Source organism: Lactuca serriola, chromosome 9, assembly GCF_051521515.1.
Source record: "Lactuca serriola cultivar US96UC23 chromosome 9, Lser_US96UC23_V15, whole genome shotgun sequence".
Taxonomy (NCBI): domain Eukaryota; kingdom Viridiplantae; phylum Streptophyta; class Magnoliopsida; order Asterales; family Asteraceae; genus Lactuca; species Lactuca serriola.
In genome coordinates, this window is record NC_136416.1 from 69822220 (window position 1) to 69843604 (window position 21385).

The 21385-nt window shown below is 35.5% G+C and overlaps 1 protein-coding gene and 1 pseudogene across 3 annotated transcripts; both read left to right on the forward strand.

Annotated features, from left to right (window-relative positions):
• Positions 1 to 1565: 1565 nt before the first annotated feature.
• On the forward strand, positions 1566 to 8392 carry LOC145072247 (pentatricopeptide (PPR) repeat-containing protein). Of its 2 annotated transcripts, none has more exons than XM_079018643.1 (11): positions 1566 to 1847; positions 3369 to 4375; positions 4456 to 4583; positions 4663 to 4803; positions 4962 to 5048; positions 5139 to 5292; positions 5370 to 5429; positions 6641 to 7069; positions 7142 to 7437; positions 7519 to 7648; positions 7748 to 8392. In XM_079018643.1, the coding sequence occupies exons 2-11, from the start codon at positions 3452 to 3454 to the stop codon at positions 8258 to 8260; spliced, it is 2862 nt and encodes a 953-aa protein (XP_078874769.1). In that variant the 5' UTR covers positions 1566 to 1847; positions 3369 to 3451; the 3' UTR covers positions 8261 to 8392. The 2 variants fall into 2 exon arrangements, with proteins under 2 accessions (XP_078874769.1, XP_078874770.1); XM_079018644.1 differs by having other exon boundaries at positions 3387 to 4375.
• A 9749-nt stretch (positions 8393 to 18141) lies between these two features.
• LOC145077045 (PTI1-like tyrosine-protein kinase At3g15890) lies at positions 18142 to 20595 on the forward strand (annotated as a pseudogene). Its single transcript, XR_013692920.1, has 5 exons — positions 18142 to 18391; positions 18468 to 18612; positions 18734 to 18959; positions 19087 to 19609; positions 20310 to 20595. The product of XR_013692920.1 is annotated as a PTI1-like tyrosine-protein kinase At3g15890 (transcript).
• Positions 20596 to 21385: the final 790 nt, after the last annotated feature.

Here is a 21385-nt window from a genome sequence, read left to right on the forward strand (position 1 = left end):
AAACGCAACATTTTGGCAAACCACATGGACAATTTTGGTAATTTGTTCTATAAACAAAGTAACATAAATGAAAATTAGTAAATGAACATTCACAAATATAAATGAATGAATAAGGCTATTGTTTCTACTCGCTTTCTAACTACACAAATCTTGTTTATACTCATTGAATATAGGAAAAAAAACTAAGGTTGTGTTTGACATACTAGTTGAAAAGCTAGCTATTAGTTAAACAGTTAGCTGATAGTTGAAAAGCTAGCTGTTAAATAAAAAACTAGCTAGTAGCTGAAAAGATAGTTGATAAAAAATGGCGTTTGGTAAAACTAGCTGAAAAGCTAGCAGAAACATATAAATGGACATAAAAAGACATTTAAAAGAATATGTTTCTATAATTAATCAAGGGTATATTTGAATGTTTTTAAAAAGCATCTAAAAAGCTAGTCTAGGCTGTGTTTGGAGCGTCACAGCTAACTGATGAGCTAGCTTATTTTTTGAGTTTTTTTTTTAAGTTGTCATGTTTGACAAGTCAAAAAGTAGCTTATAAGCTAGCTATTTAAAAAAGTACTTAGGCCGTGTTTGGTGCACAATAGTTAGCTGATAAACTAACTTATTTTTCGAATGCGAATCCGCGACTCGCCGAGTCCAGCTGTGAACTCGGATGTGAACTCGTCGAGTCCAGCTGTGAACTCGGATGCGAATCCGCGACCATACTCGGCGAGTCTAAACAGCAACTCGCCGAGTCCCCTCTCAACCTCCAAAAATAAAAGGAATAATTAATATACCTGGGAATCCGGGTGTTACACTTTCTTGCAAAATCACACCAAAAAGCTCAAGATAGCTCTTCCTCTCACTCTACACACTCAAGCTCGCTAGGGTTTCTCACTTATGGGAAAGGTAGTCGCAATTGAAGGCCATAAGTGCCTTTAAATATGGCTCGGGCCCAAAGATTTAGGGTTTCTACCAACAGTGCGGACTCGTCGAGTCGCCTCACCGACTCGTCGAGTCCATTCATTAATCCGAGTCATCAGTCGCAACCTTACTCGACGAGTTGAGGCGTCAACTCGTCGAGTCTCTCTTCTTAACTAAAAAAAATACTTAAATTATGATACCTAGAAATCCGGATGTTACATTTTGTTTTTTTATTTCATAGATTTCTTCATCAACAAATGTTGCTACATTTAAACAAAAATAAATAATTTGCTAAAACATAATACAATAGGAAGTTTGTTCACATTTAGTCATTGAACTTTTTAGAGGGAAACGAACTTTCGATTTTGTTCACATTTAGTCACTACACTTTTTTTCGTTATCTATTTGTCACTAAACTATTGAAACTGTTCACATTTTACCCTTATGACCGGTAACAACCGGTCATAAGGGTAAAATGTGAACAATTTCAATAGTTCAATGGCAAATAGATAACGAAAAAAAGTTTAGTGACTAAATGTGAACAAAATCAAAAGTTCGTTACCCTTTCAAGTCATTATCCCTTGAATCTTTGTCTACTTAACGAGATTATGAAATGCACGAGCACTGTTGGAAGCTATGTATTATCCAAACCTTAAAAAACATCTCATTTAATCCTAACAAAAAAATCACGTAACTATTTTCTCTTAGCGCCTCCATACCTCTCCTCATCATCAATCGTTCCTCCACCGGTTGTTATCCACCGTACGTCGTCCTCCTTGTGACCGACCACCAGAATCACCGTCCACCGGACGCACCGACCACCGCACCGACCAGAAGCTCCCACCTTCACAACCATCGACGGACACAAATGCTCCCCTTCAACACACGACATCTTCCTTCTGTTTGACCGATTTTCCTTCTCCTTCTCCTTTTCCTTTCAGGTAACACTTTCCATCTCTTTTTCCCCATTTGATTTGAAATCAATTGTTCTCTGATTTTTGAAGAAACGCATTTGATTTCTAATTTCTAGAATATTAGGGTTTTTTTTTTTTTTTTTATTTTTTTTTTTATTTAAATCTGATTTGTGTGATTGGATTTTTGGTAGATGATTTTTTTTCATGTTTGTCTATGCTTAATCTGAGTATTCCATGATGTTTTCAAGATCAATTTTTTTTCTTTTTCAAAATCAAATTATGCTTGGGATGTTTGATGTTTGTTTAAAGCTAGCTAATTGTTTGTTTATGTTAAAAATTAGATTATCATTGCTGTTAGTGACTTAAGATATCAAACATCAGAATTTTTTTTCATTGGTAATGAGTTAAGAAATTAGAAATTAGAATTTTAAAGCTTTGGTAATCAGAAATCAGATTATGGTTTGGTTTGTTTTTTAAGCCTGCAGACGTTAAAAAACAAACATAGCCTAAATAGTTTTTCATCTATCAACTAGCTTTTCAGCTACGTAAAACATAACCTAAGTAGTTTTTTAAAAAGCTAACTTATAACCTATTTTTTGAATTGTCAAACTTGACAATTTTAAAAAGCTCGAAAAATAAGTTAGCTTATCAGATAGCTGTGACACTAAATACAACCTAACTTCCCAACTATGAGAATTATATGTTTAGTTCCCTCGTATCCTACTCATAGAAATTTAACTTAAAACAATTGTCATTTATATCAAACTTTGTCACCATTTAGCAACGGTTGTATGCAGCAATATAATTAAATTAAAAGGACAATTTTAATCCCAAGAGGTAATAGCATGCTTTTTGATTTATATTGAATAATAAGTTAACAATAGTATATTATAATCTTGAATATATTATTTACTAGGTGTAAGACCCGTGTAATAAACGGGTTTATAATAAAAATTTAATATCAATATTTAAACATTAAATTTAATATCAATATCAATTTTAGAGCTCTCATTAATTATGACATTTATTACATTATAAATATATCAATTCTTTTTCAAGGAAACATTTATTTCTCTCAATATTATAACCGAAATAAGTTATGATATGTGAACAAATCAGAAAATTACATATGGAAATAAATAAATTCTAAAAATCTATTAAAATGCCATGTGTCCAAATCAATGAGGACATGATATGTGGCAGAAAATGGGTTTTATTTATTAGTATAGATACAATACAATTTTTTAAATAAAAAACAATTTAAAACATATATCTCTTTTGTTGATTTTAGTTTGTTAATTGGATGAACATTTGGACAATAACAACATAACTTATATGGCTGTGAAAATAATAGGTTGTGATTGGTAAAGTTGTATGATATGCAAGTAAAAACCCATAAAAGTTAAGGATCACGTAATGTATCTTCTCTTTGAAGAGTATCAGTTTTTGGGTGTTTGTTTTGTTCTTTATGGTATGAACTTGCTTTATATATCATTATATCTCCCGAATCCTTCTTGTGATATGTTTATTTTAATTGATCAATTTTAGTTGCTGGAGAATCTTTAGGTAGGAGTCGATTACATATATCTACCAATTGAACTGACTGAATACAATCTCCAATTTCCATCATCATGAATAACTTTTCCCTTGCTTCCTCCACCACATACTGCTGCTCTACTTTCTCTGGTAAGCCTTACTCCCTTTCCTCCACTCTCCCTTTCTACTCCATCACCGCTTGCTCCCATGACTCTGAAAACCCCACCACCACCTCCACCTCCACCTCCACCTCCACCTCCACCTCCACCTCCTCATCCCTCCGCCGCCCCACCAACAACAAACCACCCTTCAAACCCATCACCACGAATCCCCACCCTCCAAAACCCAAAACCCACATCACCAATCCCCTTCAAACACTTAAAAGAAACCCAATTGGTAATAATAACAACTCACAAACCCTAACAGAGAAGCTCTGGTTAACCAGCAAACTCTCTCCCCCACCTCCACCTCCACCTCCGCCTCCACCAGCTCCACCACAACCACTGCCAGATTCTTCTGCATACAAAACTGATTTGGATGAAATGGAGAATAACGGTGATTCGGGACCCACACGAATTGAGTACAGTGATAAGGGAAAAATCTTTGTGGGGAATCTTCCATGGTGGATAACAAAGAACGAGCTTGAAGAATTGTTCAGACAATTTGGGCCAATAAAGAAAGTGATATCAATAAAGCGATACAACGATACTGAAAGAAACATGGGGTTTGGGTTTGTAATATATGGAGGCACAACAGCTGAAAATTCAGCAATGAAAGCAGTTGAGTTTGATGGTATGGAGTTTCATGGGAGGGTGTTAACTGTAAAACTTGATGATGGGAGGCGAATGAAGGAGAAATCTGCAGATAGGGCTAGGTGGATTGAAGGGGATGACACTGTAGATTACAAGTCAAAATGGGAAGAAGAGAGACATGTTTCAAGAAAAGAGCTCAAAAAAGTGCTAGGAACTCAACCAAAAAATTGGCAAGCTATTGTTGAAGCTTTTGAAAGGATCAAAAAGGTATCTAGAACCTGAACATTCTTTCTTTACTCTATTATATAAATAAATTGATTCTTTTTTCTAAAAGTTGACTATTATAGCCTTCCAGGACAGAGTTTGGATTGATGATTAAGTATTATGCAAAGAAAGGTGACATGCATCGAGCAAGAGAGATGTTTGAGAGCATGAGGGGTAGAGGAATTGAGCCAAATTCACATGTATTTACCACGTAAGGGATATTGCTATATTGAGTTCAAATTTATCCTCTTTTTTCATTTTCCTGCATTAAATTAACTTATTTTATGCAGCCTAATTCACGCTTATGCAGTAGGTAGAGATATGGAGGAGGCTCTTTTTTGTGTAAGGAAAATGAAAGACGAGGGGATTGAATTGACTTTGGTGACTTACAGTGTTCTTATAGGAGGATTTGCTAGAGTTGGTGATATAAAGTAAGTAAATCTCTCTCCTTCTCTCTCACACACACACACACAGATACACTGATACACATACATAATTCATATACATATATGATATATGTGTAAGTATGTATCTATTAAATGGTCAATACTCAATAGTTGCTTAAATATTCAATTTTTTATTTTGGAAGTGCTGCAGATAAGTGGTTCAAGGAAGCCAAAGACAAGCTTACCACTTTGAATGCAATTATATATGGAAACATAATTTATGCACATTGGTGAGTATTCCTTTCTAATTATATATTTTAAATTTGAAAAAAATATATTTTGTAACACTCTGAAAAACACACACACACACACACACACAGCCAAGCCTTCAACATGGAGGGTGCTGAAGCCTTGGTTAGGGAGATGGAAGAAGAGGGCATTGATGCTACAATGGATATTTACCACACAATGATGGATGGTTATACAATGATTAAAAATGAAGATAAATGTCTCATTGTCTATAAGCGACTCAAGGTTACTTTTTTTCTTTTTTTTTAGGCAAGATTTGTATTTATCTCTTTTACTACACTAACCTTGAAAACCCTTTGTAGGAATGTGGCTTTACCCCAAACGAAGTCACATACGGATGTCTTATTAATCTTTACACCAAGGTAACTTCAAATCATTATCTGTAGTACCATGCTTATCTTTTTCATATACTTTTTTTTTTGTCTTTTTAGGAATTTCTAACCTCCTTTTCACTTTCTATTGGTTGCTTAGTTTTTAACATCTTACTTTTAGCTTGTATTGCTAGTATCTGCCTCCTGCTTTATTGCTACTATCTGCTTTCTACTTTATTACTAGTATCTGCTTCCTGCTTTATTGCTAGTACCTGCTTTATAACTTGTATCTGCTTCCTGCTTTATTGCTATCATTTGCTTCCTGCTTTATTGCTAGCATATGCTTTCTACTTTACACTTTATTGCTGGTATTTGCTTTCTACTTTATTGGTAGTACCTGCTTGCTTTATTGCGAATATCCGCTCTCTGCTTTATTGCTAGTATTTGCTTTCTGCTTTATATTTGGTATCTGCTTTCTGCTTTATTGCTGGTATCTGCTTTCTGCTTTATTGGTAGTACTTGCTTCCTGCTTTATTGAATGTATCTGCTTCCTACTTTATTGGTAGTATATGCTTTCTGCTTTATTGTTGGTATCTGCTTTTTGCTTTATTGGTAGTACTTGCTTCCTGCTTTATTGAATGTATCTGCTTCCTACTTTATTGGTAGTATATGCTTTCTGCTTTATTGTTGGTATCTGCTTTTTGCTTTATTGGTAGTACTTGCTTCCTGCTTTATTGAATGTATCTGCTTCCTACTTTATTGGTAGTATATGCTTTCTGCTTTATTGTTGGTATCTGCTTTTTGCTTTATTGGTAGTACTTGCTTCCTGCTTTATTGAATGTATCTGCTTCCTACTTTATTGGTAGTATATGCTTTCTGCTTTATTGTTGGTATCTGCTTTTTGCTTTATTGGTAGTACTTGCTTCCTGCTTTATTGAATGTATCTGCTTCCTACTTTATTGGTAGTATATGCTTTCTGTGCTTTATTGTTGGTATCTGCTTTTTGCTTTATTGGTAGTACTTGCTTCCTGCTTTATTGAATGTATCTGCTTTCTGCTTTATTGCTAGTATCTGCTTTTTGCTTTATTGGTAGTACTTGCTTTCTGCTTTATTGCTGGTATCTGCTTTTTGCTTTATTGGTAGTATATGCTTTCTGCTTTATTGAATGTATCTGCTTCCTACTTTATTGGTAGTATATGCTTTTTGCTTTATTGGTGGTATCTGCTTACACTGATACGGTGTCATATGATGAATTTTTGTAGATGGGAAAAGTTTCAAAAGCGTTGGAGGTGAGTGAAACAATGAAATGGAACGGGATAAAGCATAACATGAAGACATATTCAATGTTGATTAACGGATTCATAAAGCTAAAAGACTGGGCTAACGCATTTGCAATATTTGAAGATGTTATAAAAGACGGATTAAAGCCAGATGTTGTGCTTTACAACAACATCATCACAGCATTTTGTGGCATGGGAAACATGGATCGTGCAATTACTACAGTTTCAGAGATGCAAAAAGTAAGACACAAACCAACTTCACGCACATTTATGCCAATCATCCATGGCTATGCAAGAGCAGGAGAAGCCATAAAAGCTATTCAAGTCTTTGATATGATGAGAATGAGTGGCTGCATTCCAACTGTCCACACTTACAATGCCCTGATCCTTGGTCTTGTTGAAAAACGCCTGGTATGTATGTCTATTTTTATATATTTTTAACTTGTGAAAAAGTTGATGGATTTTTTTTTTTAATTTTTACAGATGGAAAGGGCTGTAAAAATATTAGATGAAATGTTGGTGGCTGGGATTACACCTAATGAACATACATATACAACAATCATGCATGGATATGCATCATTAGGTGACACTGGAAAAGCATTTGAGTATTTCTCTATACTTAAAAATGAAGGATTGGATGTTGATGTGTTCACATATGAGGCTTTACTTAAAGCTTGTTGTAAAGCTGGAAGGATGCAAAGTGCTTTAGCAGTTACTAAAGAAATGCATTCCCGAAAAATCCCAAGAAATACTTTTGTTTACAACATACTTATAGATGGGTACGATTTTTTAAATTATAATAAGATTATAGTAATTTTATAATATTAGTAAAAGTACTAATCTTGTTTTTGTCTTTTTAGATGGGCTAGAAGAGGCGATGTTTGGGAAGCAGCTGATTTAATGCAACAAATGAAGCAAGAAGGGGTTCAACCTGATATCCGGACTTACACATCTTTCATCAATGCTTGTTGTAAAGCTGGAGATATGCTTGTATTGTCTTTTTCCCAATTTACCCTTTTTTACTTTTATTATTTACTAATTATTATTTTTGTGGCTAATCTATTGATTGATTATGAATTATGAGTGCAGAGAGCAGGGAAAACAATGAAGGAAATGGAGGCAGCAGGATTAAACCCTAATTTGAAAACGTACACAACCCTAATCCATGGGTGGGCCCGGGCTTCAGTTCCTGAAAAAGCTTTAAAATGTTTTGAGGATATGAAATCTGCTGGATTAAAACCTGATGGAGCTGTCTACCATTGTTTAATGACATCATTGTTATCAAGAGCTTCAGTAGCTGAAGACTATATTTACTCGGGAGTTCAACACATTTGTGCTGAAATGGTGGAATCGGGTTTAACGGTTGATATGGGGACAGCTGTCCACTGGGCCCGCTGTTTAAGGAAGATTGAAAGAGGTGGCGGTGATATCACTGAAGCACTTCAGAAGACGTTCCCGCCTGATTGGAACTCTCAGAATATGCTTGATGAAATTTATGGGGTGGAGGTTAGTGATGGTGATGATGATAATGATGATGATGATGATGGATTGGTTTATCATGATCATGATAATGATAATGATTCTGATGGAGATTTTGATTGAGTGTATGTATATGTGGTGAATGTTTTTGATGGAATAATGATTTAGTGATTTGTATTTTATGCTACTAGGTGTGAGACCTGTGTATTACACGGGTTTTATTAAAAATAAAAATTTAATATCAATATTTAAACATTAAGTATTTTATAAAATAATATTTGTACATAATATAATGTAATATTTTGGAACATTTATAAAAGAAATCAAATATTCTTTAGAGTATTTATTAGACTTTATTATCAAATTAATAGAATGATTTTCTTTTCTTATATGAAATTTTATTTTAAAAAAATGAAAATTTCTAAAAATGACAAGTAGAAAATAATAATTCTAAAACTCCGAATAAAATTACAAGTGTCAAAAATCTTAATAATTTGACAACTGGCAAAAAAAACCTTCATTTATTAGAAAGGATGAGAGTTGTACATGTTCTCCATTAGTTTGAGGTGCAGTTGGTAAATTTTTTAAACTGGATACATTAATCATTAACTAGCAGAGAACCCTAGTAAATTTGTTAAACTGCATACATTAATCATTAACTAGCAGAGAACCTTGGAGTGTTTTTTGTGTTTCTTATGTCAAAATGATTAGATTGAGAATTTTAACTAGGAGTTTACAAGGTACGTAGGCTAGAACTATTGGATATTTATTGAATAATTTGAGTTAAAAGTTCGATTCACACAAGGAGTATACAAGGCGAGAAACCTTTTCCTGCATAGCCAAATGTAAAGGAGTTTACAATTGTGACATATCCCTTCCATTTGAATCAGATGTGTTGTAATAAATTAATAATTAAAAGGACGATTTTTATCCCATGAGGTAATAACATGCTTTTTGATTTTATATTGAATAATAAAGTAATAATAGTATATTACAATCACGAATATATTTTTATTTATATATTTTTAAATAAAAAACAAATTAAAACATAATAAAAGTTTAGTTAAACTGTTTTTTATTAGTTTATGAATATAATTAAGTATTCTTGTTATCTCTTCTCTAATTTGAAATCTTTTCATACTTCAAATTTTAGGAGTCACACCACAGTCATATAATTTTTTAAGCCAAATTTATCCCACGTATTAAATGGTTTTTTTGACATTTGATTTTGAAATTTTGGTTAGTTAATAAATACCAAAATCGAATGTTGAAATATGATATTAGGATCGGAGGGTCGCAAATCAATTCACAATATCTGTAACATTACCATTTACCACACACAGTTCAATTTTAAGTAATAAAAATTACAGTTTACTGTACTTTACAAGTGTTGCTACAGATAAGTGCGTCGTTCTAGTAGAGAGAGGATAAGTGGTTGAAGGAAAACAGACTGATACTCATACCCTACTTACCACGAGATAACGGAGGCTGACGCCTGTATTAACAAGTGAGTGCATAGTTACTTTCATCTTACACATAGATATGAAGTATTTTATATGAATTACGTGCTATGTGTGCATATTATCTGAATACTTGTTATTGTCTATGCTGAATGAACGTTTTTATACATGTTTTAAATGATTTAAACTGTATATGTATTTTATATCTACAAAATGTGTTGGGTAAAACATGGGTAGATGTAATAGTTGGTGTGTGATGAAATAAAATGATGAGAGGCTTCGTTGTTTAAGATGATTCAGTTATCTAGCTGAGTATAAATAACGACGACGACCTATTATAGACAGTCCAGTGGAACGCTAGCAGACTCGCAACCTGTAGGTGTTTATTTGAACTTAGTGTTCGCCAGTAGTACTCCATCCCCCACATGGTTGCATTATTTGACATAAATTGCTGAGGAACACCCGAAGCAGTGTTGTCGCCCCGATGAAAATCCTTAGACTGGGTCCCTTGTATTAGATGTTTTAGGGACGTAAAGTGAGGATAACAGGAACGAGTAATCGGGTTTGTTTGGTTGATGATAATAATAAACTTATTTATTGTGGGTTGAAAAGCCTATGTTCTCACCAGGCTCCCAAGCCTGATCCACTTAGTTTCTTGTATTAAAGGCAGTGACACTCGAGCATAGATGTGATGTTTGGATGAGGGATTACGAATTATAGGCCTGTAGATATGAATAAATGTTGTAAGGCTTATATTGTACTATTTATGCTTTTGATCTGTATCGAATATGACATCCCGAGGTTTTTAAAGAAATACATTTCTTCGGAAATGCTTTGATAAATCTTTATCATATTTTATATTGGGAACAAATTCCGCAACACTTTTATTTAAAATATTACTCTGATTTTCAAACAAAACATAAACAAAATCGGTCTTTTCTGGCTGTAAAAATGGGAATGTCACAGTAAATTTGAAGATGAAGGAAGGTGGCTCTGTGATTGATCATGTCAACGCATTTAATTCAATCATTTCAAGGTTAACATTGGTTGAGATTAAATTTGAAGATGAAGTCAAAGCATTGCTACTATTTTTATCATTACCCGAAAGTTGGTCAGGAACAGTGACAACAGTCAGTAGCTCAGCTGGAGGTGCCAAGCTGACATTCGAAGGCATACGTGACTTAATCCGTAGTGAGGATGTGTGCATATGAAGTGTTGGACAATCCTCTGATAGTCTTCTTAGTATTGAGGAAAGAGGAAGAAAGTCCAACAGAGGGAGTGCGGGTAGAGGAAGATCAAAGTCGAGGAAGAGAGGTGTATCAAAAAATAGGAAGGACATCACGTGTTGGAACTGCAAAGAAAAGAGGCATTTTAAGAATCAATGTCTGAAGCCTCTTGTAGACAAAGGAAAGAATGAGATGAATATTGCATTAGACTCTAAAGGAGATGCTATTATCTATGCAATTGAAAACTCAGTTGGGTCCTAGATCATAGATTTTGGTGCGTCATTCCATGCTAGTAATGTAGAATTCCAGGCAATACCAAGGGAAGGTCAGACTAGCAGACAACAAGAGCCTTGATATTGCAAGTGTTGGGGATGTGGTCCTCAAGACTACTTTGGGTACGAAGTGGACTATGATGAATGTCAAGTTCATTCCAGACTTGAAAAGAATGGTGAAATAAGTGGGGCAACTTGATGAAGAAGGTCACCATGTCACTTTTGGTGATCATCGGTGGAAGGCGACAAAGGGAAACTTGGTGGTTGCCAGAGGTCAAAAGCGGGGTACACTTTACATGATGGAAGTTTCTGATGAAGAGGCACATGTTGTTGAAAAAGTTGGAGCATCCACTCTATGGCACCGAAGACTTGGAAATATGAGTGAAAAAAGAATGAATATGCTTGCCTTCGAAGGAAGATTTCTAGATCTAAAGAACGTGAGATTAGATGTCCATGAGCTATGTATTCTTGGTAAATATAAGAAAGTTACTTTCGTGAAGATAGGACATCCACCCAAGACATAGAAATTCGAGCTTATTCATTCAGATGTTTATGGTCCCACTTCAGTTGCTTCAGTGGGAGGATCCCAGTATTATGTTACTTTCATCGATGACTGCACAAAGAAAGTTTAGGTCTATTTCTTGAAGCAAAAATTTGAAGTTTTCAGTGCTTTCAATAAACGGAAAGCGATGGTGGAAAATGAAACTAACTTGAAAATCAAGTGTTTCAGATCCGATAATGGGGGCGAACACAGTAGCAAAGAATTCCTTGATTTCTATGTTGAACATGGAATTAGGATGCAGAATACCGTTCCAGAAACACCTCAGTAGAATGGAGTAGTTGAGAGGATGAACAAAACATTGAATGAAAGGGCGAAGAGCATGAGACTGCATGCATGTTTACCCAAGATGTTTTGGGAAAATGCGGTCAATATAGCTGCATACTAAATCAATAGAGGACCTCAGTTCCCATATTATTCAAAATTCCAGAGAAAGAATGACAAGGTCGTGAGGTTTCATTCAAGCACATTAAAGTCTTCTTTAATGACTATGAGAGAGACAAGGTAGAGGCAAAGTCAAAAGGTGCACCTTTATAGGCTATGGGTTGGAAGAAATGGGATACCACTTCTAGGATAACGAGCACAAAAAGGTTATCAGAAGTCGGGATGTGGTATTCAACAAGAATGTGCTATACAAGGATGAACTTGCTAAGGGCTCAAGCAGTAACAAATAACTAGAAAAGGAAGAACAAGTTGAGTTAGAAGAAACTTCAAAAGATGACATTATAAAACCTATCAATACTCTAGAGAAAGGTGAAAGTTCAAGAAGCAGTGGGAGTTCTGATGAAACCGGAGAGAGTGGGAACATGGATGATAGTAGTTTAGAGAAGAAAGGTGTAGAAACCGAAACTTCTACCGTCCGTAGATCCACTAGAGTACAAAGGACTCCAGTCAGGTATTCTCCTTCAACAAACTTCTTGTTGTTGACAGAGAATGGAAAACATGAGTCTTATCCAGAAGCCTTGAGGATGAAAGAATCCATACAACGGAAGAAGGATATAAAAGAAGAATTAAGCTCACTTGGCAAGAATCACACTTGGTCCTTGGTCAAGCTCTTAGCAGGGAAGAAAGCACTACAATACAAGTCGGTGTTTCGAGTTAAGGATGATATTGATGGCACCAAGATATATAAGGAAAGATTGGTAGTCAAGGGTATCCAACATAAGAGGGAGGTTGATTACAATGAGATCTTTTCTCCAGTTGTGAATATGACAACAATCTGAATAGTTTTTGGAATTGATGCCTCGAAAGATCTCCATCTATAGCAACTAGATGTGAAAACAACTTTTCTCCATGGCGGCCTTGAAGAAGACATCTACATGGCACAACTAGAAGGTTTGCCCATAGTTGGCAAGGAAAATTTGGTGTGAAAACTAAAGAAAAGTTTGTATGGTTTAAAAGCAAGCTCCAAAGCAGTAGAACTTCAAGTTCGATAGCTTAAGGCAGAGGAACAGGTACAACAAATGTGAGATGGATACTGCTGTTATTTGAAGAAATTCAAGCCTGCTTATATCATCATCTTGTTATATATTGATCACATTTGGATTGTTGGATCCGACATGCAAGAGATCAATAAGCTAAAGAAGTAGTTAGCCAGTGAGTTCGAGACGAAGGAGTTAGGGGCTGCTAAACAAATATTGAGTAAGAGCATAGCCAAGGACAGAATTACCGGTACACTAAAACTTTCATAACCCAAACACATCAAGAAAGTTTTAGAAAAGTTCAACATGGAAGATGCGAAAGCCAGAAGTACACCATTGGGGAGTCAGTTGAGACTTACCAAAAGCAATCCCTGAAAACAAAAGAAGACAGAGAATACATGACTAAAGTTCCATACATATCTGCAGTTGGTAGTTTAATGTATGTAATGGTTTTCACCAGCCCAGACATTGCTCATACAGTGGGAGTTGTGAGTAGGTTCATGTCAAATCCAGGAAGACAACATTGGGAAGGAGTGAAATGGTTACTGCACTACTTAAAAGGAAAATTTGAGTGTTTCTTATGTTTCAGAAGAAAAGGGGTAGTTTTAGAAGGGTTTGATGATGCAGACTTAGGTGGATGTGCATATTCAAGAAAGAGCACAATAAGTTATGTGTTCACAATTGGAGGTAAAACAATCCGCTAGATGTCAAGGTTACAAACGATTGTTCCACTTTTAACCACAGAAGCAGAATACATGGAACTTGTAGAAGCTGCCAAAGAGATCATATGGTTGGAGATTTTCTTGTCAGAACTAGAAATACAGCAAGAGGATTATGTACTACATTTTGAAAAACAAAGTATAGATCAGTTAAAAAAGAATCCGGTGTTTCGCAGCAGAACGAAACACATTCAAATGAGGTACCATTTCATTTGAGAGTTAAGAAATGAAGGAACTCTAAACTTAAAGAAAATCCTTGGAATGAAGAATCCAGCTAATATGTTCACCAAGGTGGTTACCACTGAGAAGTTGAAGCTTTGCATGGCTTCAACTGGCCTTTCAGAAGTTTGAAGAGAACGGCTTTACATATATATATATATATATATATATATATATATATATATATATATATATATATAGAGAGAGAGAGAGAGAGAGAGAGAGGGTGTACTTTGAAGAATGGTGAAATTTGAATGTCAGATGAAGTTGTTCAAGCCTTCAAGTGGGAGATTATTAAGGTATGAAGTCTTGTCCAACATAGAGCATTTAGATCACAATGGAGCACTTGGGGTTAATGGAGCATGTGACAAAGGAATAAATCATCTGAGATGGGAATGGATCATCTAACAAAGGAAATGATCAAGTGCCAAAGGAACGGATCATATAAAGGGGGGGGGGGGGGGGGGTTAGAGCACTTGGGAGTGATATGGTGAAACAAAGGGACCTTGTTGCACCATCTGATAAAGGGTTGGGCAATTCAAAATTAGGTAGCATCTTATGTAGGTTCATGTATATGGGGTTTCCAATTCCCTGAATTAGATAATAAAGAAAAAAAAACCATTAGTGTTTCACTATCGTTTGAAGGCACTCAAAGAAAATTAAAGACGACTATACAGTTCTATATAAGAAACAACAAAATAATAATCTCCTTTGATGAGCCAAAAAATTTAACTAATTACAAGAAAATTTCAATGAAAAATCAACTACGAATAAATATACCTTCTTCAAAAGCATAAGTATCAAAGTTTTTAATTATAATAGATATATTATTACAACATCACTTACATGTAGCTTGTCTTGGATAACTACCATTTCTCCATTTAATTTATGATTTTGTCAACTGTGGAATCACGGTTTTAATTCCTACTATGCACCAACTAAGTTCAATCCACTCGTAAAAGCTTAAAACCAAAACTTTATTTTTTTGCAAAAATATGCAAATACTCATTCTTGAAAATTACAGCCATGTATAACACTAGTGTGGAATGAACCTCTAAAATAATTGAGGTGGGATTAAATTGTTATAATGGAGAGAATATGGTTCATGGAAAAATCAGGAGGTGATATATGAAATAATTAATTCACAATTCACCTGATTTGCCTTTTTTAAGTTGGTTCTCAAACTAGAATAAAAATTCATATTGTTAATTCACGTATCCTATAAATAAGGGATAATGACTTAAAGGGTAATATATTATATAATTTATACACATTTGGTCACTGAGTTTTTTTTTCGTCCACATTTACCCTTTCAATTTGTTAAATTGTACACATTTAGTCCTTATGACCGGCTACTATAGGTTAGCCGGTAAAAATGACTTAATAGGCTAATATATTTTTCACTTTGTACACATTTAGTCCTTAATATTTTTGTACACATTTAGTCCTTAATATTTTTTTTGTTGCAAAATAATTCATTTTTGTTTTTGTACTCATTCAGTACTTATGAATGATTTCCTTAGGTTTTTCTCTTGACATCTTACGTGAGACAATCATTAATGAGATGTCTGAGGCTTTTGATGCTTATGTCCATCGCAATCTCTACTACTTGGTTGCTTAGGTCATGTGTATAGAACATCATAACTTCTTCATATGATCTTGAATTTTAACGATCATTATATCCATGCATTCGTATTTTAGTCTACTACAACTTTCGTTTAGATTACCCCTATTAAAAAGTAATATAGTTTTACTTACTATCTCACATCTGATTATTATGGTTACACATTCCTCGGATTGTTGGTTATGTATCATTGCGTATAGGTTGAGGCGGTCCTGCTATGTGTTGTAGGCCAAGATACATGGTACCGACTGACTGTAAGCCTTAGGCACAGAGGCTCGAAAAGAGCGGGTGGGTTGATGCGGCAGACAAACAAACCCTAGGTATTCCAGTCTGATGACTCATTGGACATGTTGTATGTTGGCATTCCAATCCAATGACTGATTGGGGCAGGGTACTCCAATCTGATGAGTGTGGGCCCGTTATGCATGATAATACGTTTATTGTATGGGGTATTTTGGGAGAAACTCACCAAGCTTTATGCTTACCCAGTTGTTTATGTTTTCAGGTTCTATCGTTGATCGTAGGAAGGCGAACGCATAACTGTACATACTCATCAACAATATTGAGGATTTTGCGTTTATTATAGTACTTTGATTTTCGATTAATGTATTTTGTAATAAACGATTTTTTTAATAATGAATTTATAATTAGGGAGTTTTGCCTTAGTTAAAAAAGAAATTTTTTTGTTGTGAAAATGGGATGTTACACATAAGCATCAACAACCTACACACCTCATCAATGATTGTCTCACGTAAGATTTCATGAGAAAAACTTAAAGAAATCATTCATATGTATTAAATGAATACAAAAACAAAAAAGACTTATTTTGAAACAAAAAAATATTAATGACTAAATGTGTACAAAATATTAAGGACTAAATGTGTACAAAATGAGAAATATATTACCCTACTAAGTTATTTTTCCCAGCTAACCTAGAGTAACCGATCATAAGGACTCAATGTGTAGTGTTTAACAAGTTGAAGGGGTAAATGTGGACGAAAAAAAAAACTTAGTGACCAAATGTGTACAAATCGAAAAATATATTACCAAAGTCATTATCCCTATAAATAACCACCAATTATACTGCTCTTTCTGGTTCTTATTTAGTCACATGATGAAAGATAGTATCTACCCTACTTTTTCCAGCAACAATGCGGCTCCAAGCTCCTAATGAACTGCCTACTGGTCTCTTTGATGTTGGCAACAAAACATATAGAGATTTAAGGACATAGTCCATGCCAAATAAAGGATCATCGTGACCCTTCAATTATTTCGTTATTTATCAGAAACACAAAAGGAAACAACGCCAAACAACATTCAAACAGGGAGATCCATTAACCATTGATCAGATCCAAGGTTCGAATGGGCCAGGGATGGAATCTGATGTTTACAGACGTCCCAACTTGATTACGTTCATGATTTCTTGCCTAGTCCATCAAATTCAAATAGGTGGAGGATTATGATTGTTATTTATTGGGATAAGATCATATACCAAAGGAAAGATAATAGGATTGGAAATTTGAGCGGGAGTTTAGAGGATAAAGTGGGTATTTCACTTTGTAAAATAGCGTATGTAGGGATGTCAACGGGACCAAACGGGAGCGGAAATAGCTTCCCCCGCTCCTGCCCCCGAAATCAGTTGTTGCCCCCGCTCCGGTCCCGCCCCAACTTCCCCGTTTACATAGCCCCCGGTCCTGCCCCCGGTTACCTCCATTGCCCCCTGTCCCGCCCCCGTTCCCCCGGTTTACAGGCTTAAAATTCGATTTTTTTGCTAAACAACTACTTTGGTTTAGGCGACAAAAGACTATTTTTAATAACTTTAAAAGCTTAAAACCTAATTATTTAGAAACTAAAAAATTTAAAATCCAACATTACGAGTCCGACATTACAAAACGACAATTCCAACAATCTTACAAATATAAAATACGATAAATCCAATATTACAAATATAAAATACTTACATGTCAAAAAATATATGATAAATCCACTACCTCTTCAATATCCATTAGTTGGAAACGGGAAAGTGAAACCTAACTTAAACCTATAATTAGAAAATCTATTTTGTATATGTATTTTATAATAAATACATATTTTTTACATAAATGTACAACCGGGGCCCTTGCGGGAGTACGGGACGGAAATACCAACTCCCGACCCCGGTTCCGAAAATAAGCGGGGTTTAATTTTGCCCTTGCTCCCAGCTTTTTTGAAAATTTAGTCCCGTACGGTATCGGGGTCCCACAGGGGTTTTTGACATCTCTAGCGTACCGAAGAAGATGCTATGTTGTTTACACACACACAGAGAGAGAGAGAGAGAGAGAGAGAGAGAGAGAGAGAGAGAGAGAGAGAGAGAGAGAGAGAGAGAGAGAGAGAGAGAGAGAGAGAGAGAGAGAGAGAGAGAGAGAGAGAGAGAGAGAGAGAGAGAGAGAGAGAGAGAGAGAGAGAGAGAGACTGTCTTATTTCAAAGTTCAAACAAAGACCAGGTCCAAAGTTTGTCATTTAAATCCAATTTTGTCATTCCATGAGCTTTGTGATCATCGGAAATTATCATCATCTTCTTGCTGTTAATTTCCAACTGTTTTTTTCTCCCCCTTATTCAGCCCAATTCCTGTCTCCATCTACATCTGCACACTCCTTGATCAACTTTTATCTACCAATTCCCAAATTTCTTTAATCCTGACAATCAACCATGAAAAATATGTTAAAGAACTGCTTTTGCTGCACTTCTCATGAAGATCAAGAACCAACAATCAGGTATGCTCACTGATCAAATCTTATTTTGTTATAGTTATTAATCTTTTCAACTCAATTTCTGGTATATTATATGCAGTGCCCAAAAGAAAACGGATTATCCATGGAATATGTACACCCTCAAAGAACTTGTGCACGCGACCAACAATTTCCATAACGATAACAAGATAGGAGAAGGAGCGTTTGGAAGTGTTTACTGGGGTCGAACAAGTAAAGGGGCTGAGGCAATCTTTTATCCCTTTTTATCCAAATTTTGTTATATTGTTTATGATGATACACTTGTTTACACTTACTTTCGTACATAAGCGTTAATATTTTTTTCTTTTTAATTATATCATCTTGCAGTTAGCAGTGAAACGGCTCAAGTCAATAAACGCGAAAGCTGAAATGGAATTTGCAGTTGAGGTGGAGATTCTTGGAAGAGTTCGACAGAAGAATTTGTTAGGACTAAAAGGGTTCTATGCTGGGGGAGATGAAAGGCTTATTGTCTATGGTCAACTTGCTGTCGATTGTCTCCTAGATTGGCCTCGACGAATGAGCATTGCCATTGGTTCAGCAGAAGGATTAGCGTAAGTTCCACTAATCAATGAACAACTCCTCGACAAGACTCCATTGCTCTTACCTCAGGGGTCTAATCTAGATCTTATACTAGTTTCTAACTCTTTCTGGTTGAATTTATCATTAATGAATAGGTATTAATTTGCACCATGAAGTAGCTCCTCATATAATCCATCGAGACATAAAAGCGAGTAACGTTCTTCTAGATTCGGATTTTCAAGCAAAAGTTGCTGATTTTGGGTTCGCGAAACTTATACCAGATGGGGTTACTCATATGACCACAAGGGTAAAAGGAACCCTAGGGTATCTTGCACCAGAGTACGCCATGTGGGGAAAAGTCTCAGAAAGCTGTGATGTTTATAGCTATGGGATACTTTACTTGAGATCTTAAGTGGTAAAAAGCCATTAGAGAAGCTCCCTGGAGGTATCAAGCTTGATATTATACAATGGGCGACTCCATTTGTTCAAAAGGATTCATATGAGCTCATCGCCTACCCTAGATTCAAGGGTAGATTTGATCATGCGCAGCTAAAGGTTGTGGTGAAGATAGCCCTGGCTTGTACTGATAGTAATCCAGAGAATCGTCCCAGCATGCTGGAGGTGGTGGAATGGCTAAAGAGTGGTATTGGTAGTAGGAGGAAGGAGATTAGGCCTGGCAATCGAGTCGTGTTCGGGTTGGCGTGTCGCGGGTTGGCGGGTTGGCGGGTCAAAATATGTAAACCAAACACGACCCATTTAAATATACAGGTCACGGGTTGGCGTGTCACGGATTGGCGGTTTTGGAACATAAACCATATATGACCCACGGACCCATTTATTTATACGGGTTCACAGGTTGGCGGGTTTGTGGGTTAGATTTGGGTTCGTAGGTCAGATTCCATAAATAAAATTAACATTTAAACATGAATAAATTCTTGATGGTTGATGCAAACATATCTGAATTTTAGAGACTTAACAACTTAAGTCTTAAAGGCTTAAACATCCAAATGAAAATTAAAAACATTCATAGAAACATATTCAATGCCTCAATCGCTCATACAAACATACGCTGATACGCCATTTGATTTAGGGAAAAAAATGAGGAAAATCAATTTGTTACAAACTTACTTACGACCTTATGAGTTAGGACCACAAGTCAAAATATAAATACATTTAAAAATAAAAAATATTTTTTTTAATTAAAAATATAAACGGGTTGGCGGGTCAACCCATTTATTTTTTGAGAAACCCATATATGACCCGTTTAATAAACGTGTTGACAGGTTGGCAGGTTGACGGGTTGGCGTGTTGAAAAACTCAACCCAAACCCGTTTATTTCGTGTCATGTCGCGTGTCGTGTCGAGAATTGCCGGCCCTAAAGGAGATACATATTGTTAAAGACCGAGTTGATGAAACCGAGGATGAAGATGATTTTATTGATGATGATACTGATTATTATGAAACTTTTGATATGAAGAAGCATTCCGGTAGGGTTCCAAAAATGCCATCGAGAACAAGATGAATTAGACCTACAATTTTCTTAAATCAATTCTCTAGAATTTTCCGTTGATATATTTTTCATGTAATTAAACTTCTATTACTTTTCTGCTTGATTCTTTTTGCTTATTCTATATGTACATCCCAATTGTTTGATGTGTAATCAGAATATTTTCGCCTTAAAACATCTATTCATTCGTTAATGAATATATATCGTAAACAATATAATGGGCCACATAAAAAACGGATAGGCCACTACAAACTATGGACAAATACAACAGAATAAATCCTAACTAATAAAGTCCACTAACAACCCCCGACAATGTGAAGGGTAGCGCATTGAACGTTCAAACTGTTACGAAAATCAAGAAAGAGCGGAGAAGGCATACTTTTAGTGAAAATATATGCATACTGTGCTGAGGAGGGTACATGCAAGACCTGAATTTGACCCAAAAAAACTTTGTCTCAAGCGAAATGTATATCAATCTCAACATGTTTCGTTCGTTGATGTTTAACCGGATTAGAAGCAAGATAAACAACACTGGATATTGTCACAATAAACAACGGTAGCCTTTTGAGGAGAGTGAACTCACGAAGGAGGTTACATAACCAAAAGGTTTCAGCAACAACATTAGCAACATCTTTATATTCAGCTTCAGCAGTTGATTTGGAGATGGTTAGATACCAAGATAGCTAGTTGTTACCGAGAAACACACAGTAGCCAGAAGTGAAACGACTTGTAGAACGGCAACAAACCCAATCGGCATCAAAATAAGTAGTAATATTTGAAGATGAATGGGAGTACAGCTAAAGACCGTAATCTATTGTGCCTAGAACATAGCGCAAAACTCTCTTAAAAGTAGGCAAATGAGGTTTCCTAAGAACATGCATAAATAAACATAACTGTTGAACAACATAAGTAAGATCTAGGCGTGTAAAAGTAAGATATGGGCGAGCTCCAGC

Coding starts and splice junctions, on each gene's coding strand:
- LOC145072247 (XM_079018643.1), top strand. CDS start 3,452: ATGAATAACTTTTCCCTTGCTTCCTCCACCACATACTGCTGCTCTACT. Junction 5,049..5,138: donor AACATAATTTATGCACATTG/GTGAGTATTCCT, acceptor ACACACACACAG/CCAAGCCTTCAACATGGAGG. Junction 5,293..5,369: donor TTGTCTATAAGCGACTCAAG/GTTACTTTTTTT, acceptor AACCCTTTGTAG/GAATGTGGCTTTACCCCAAA.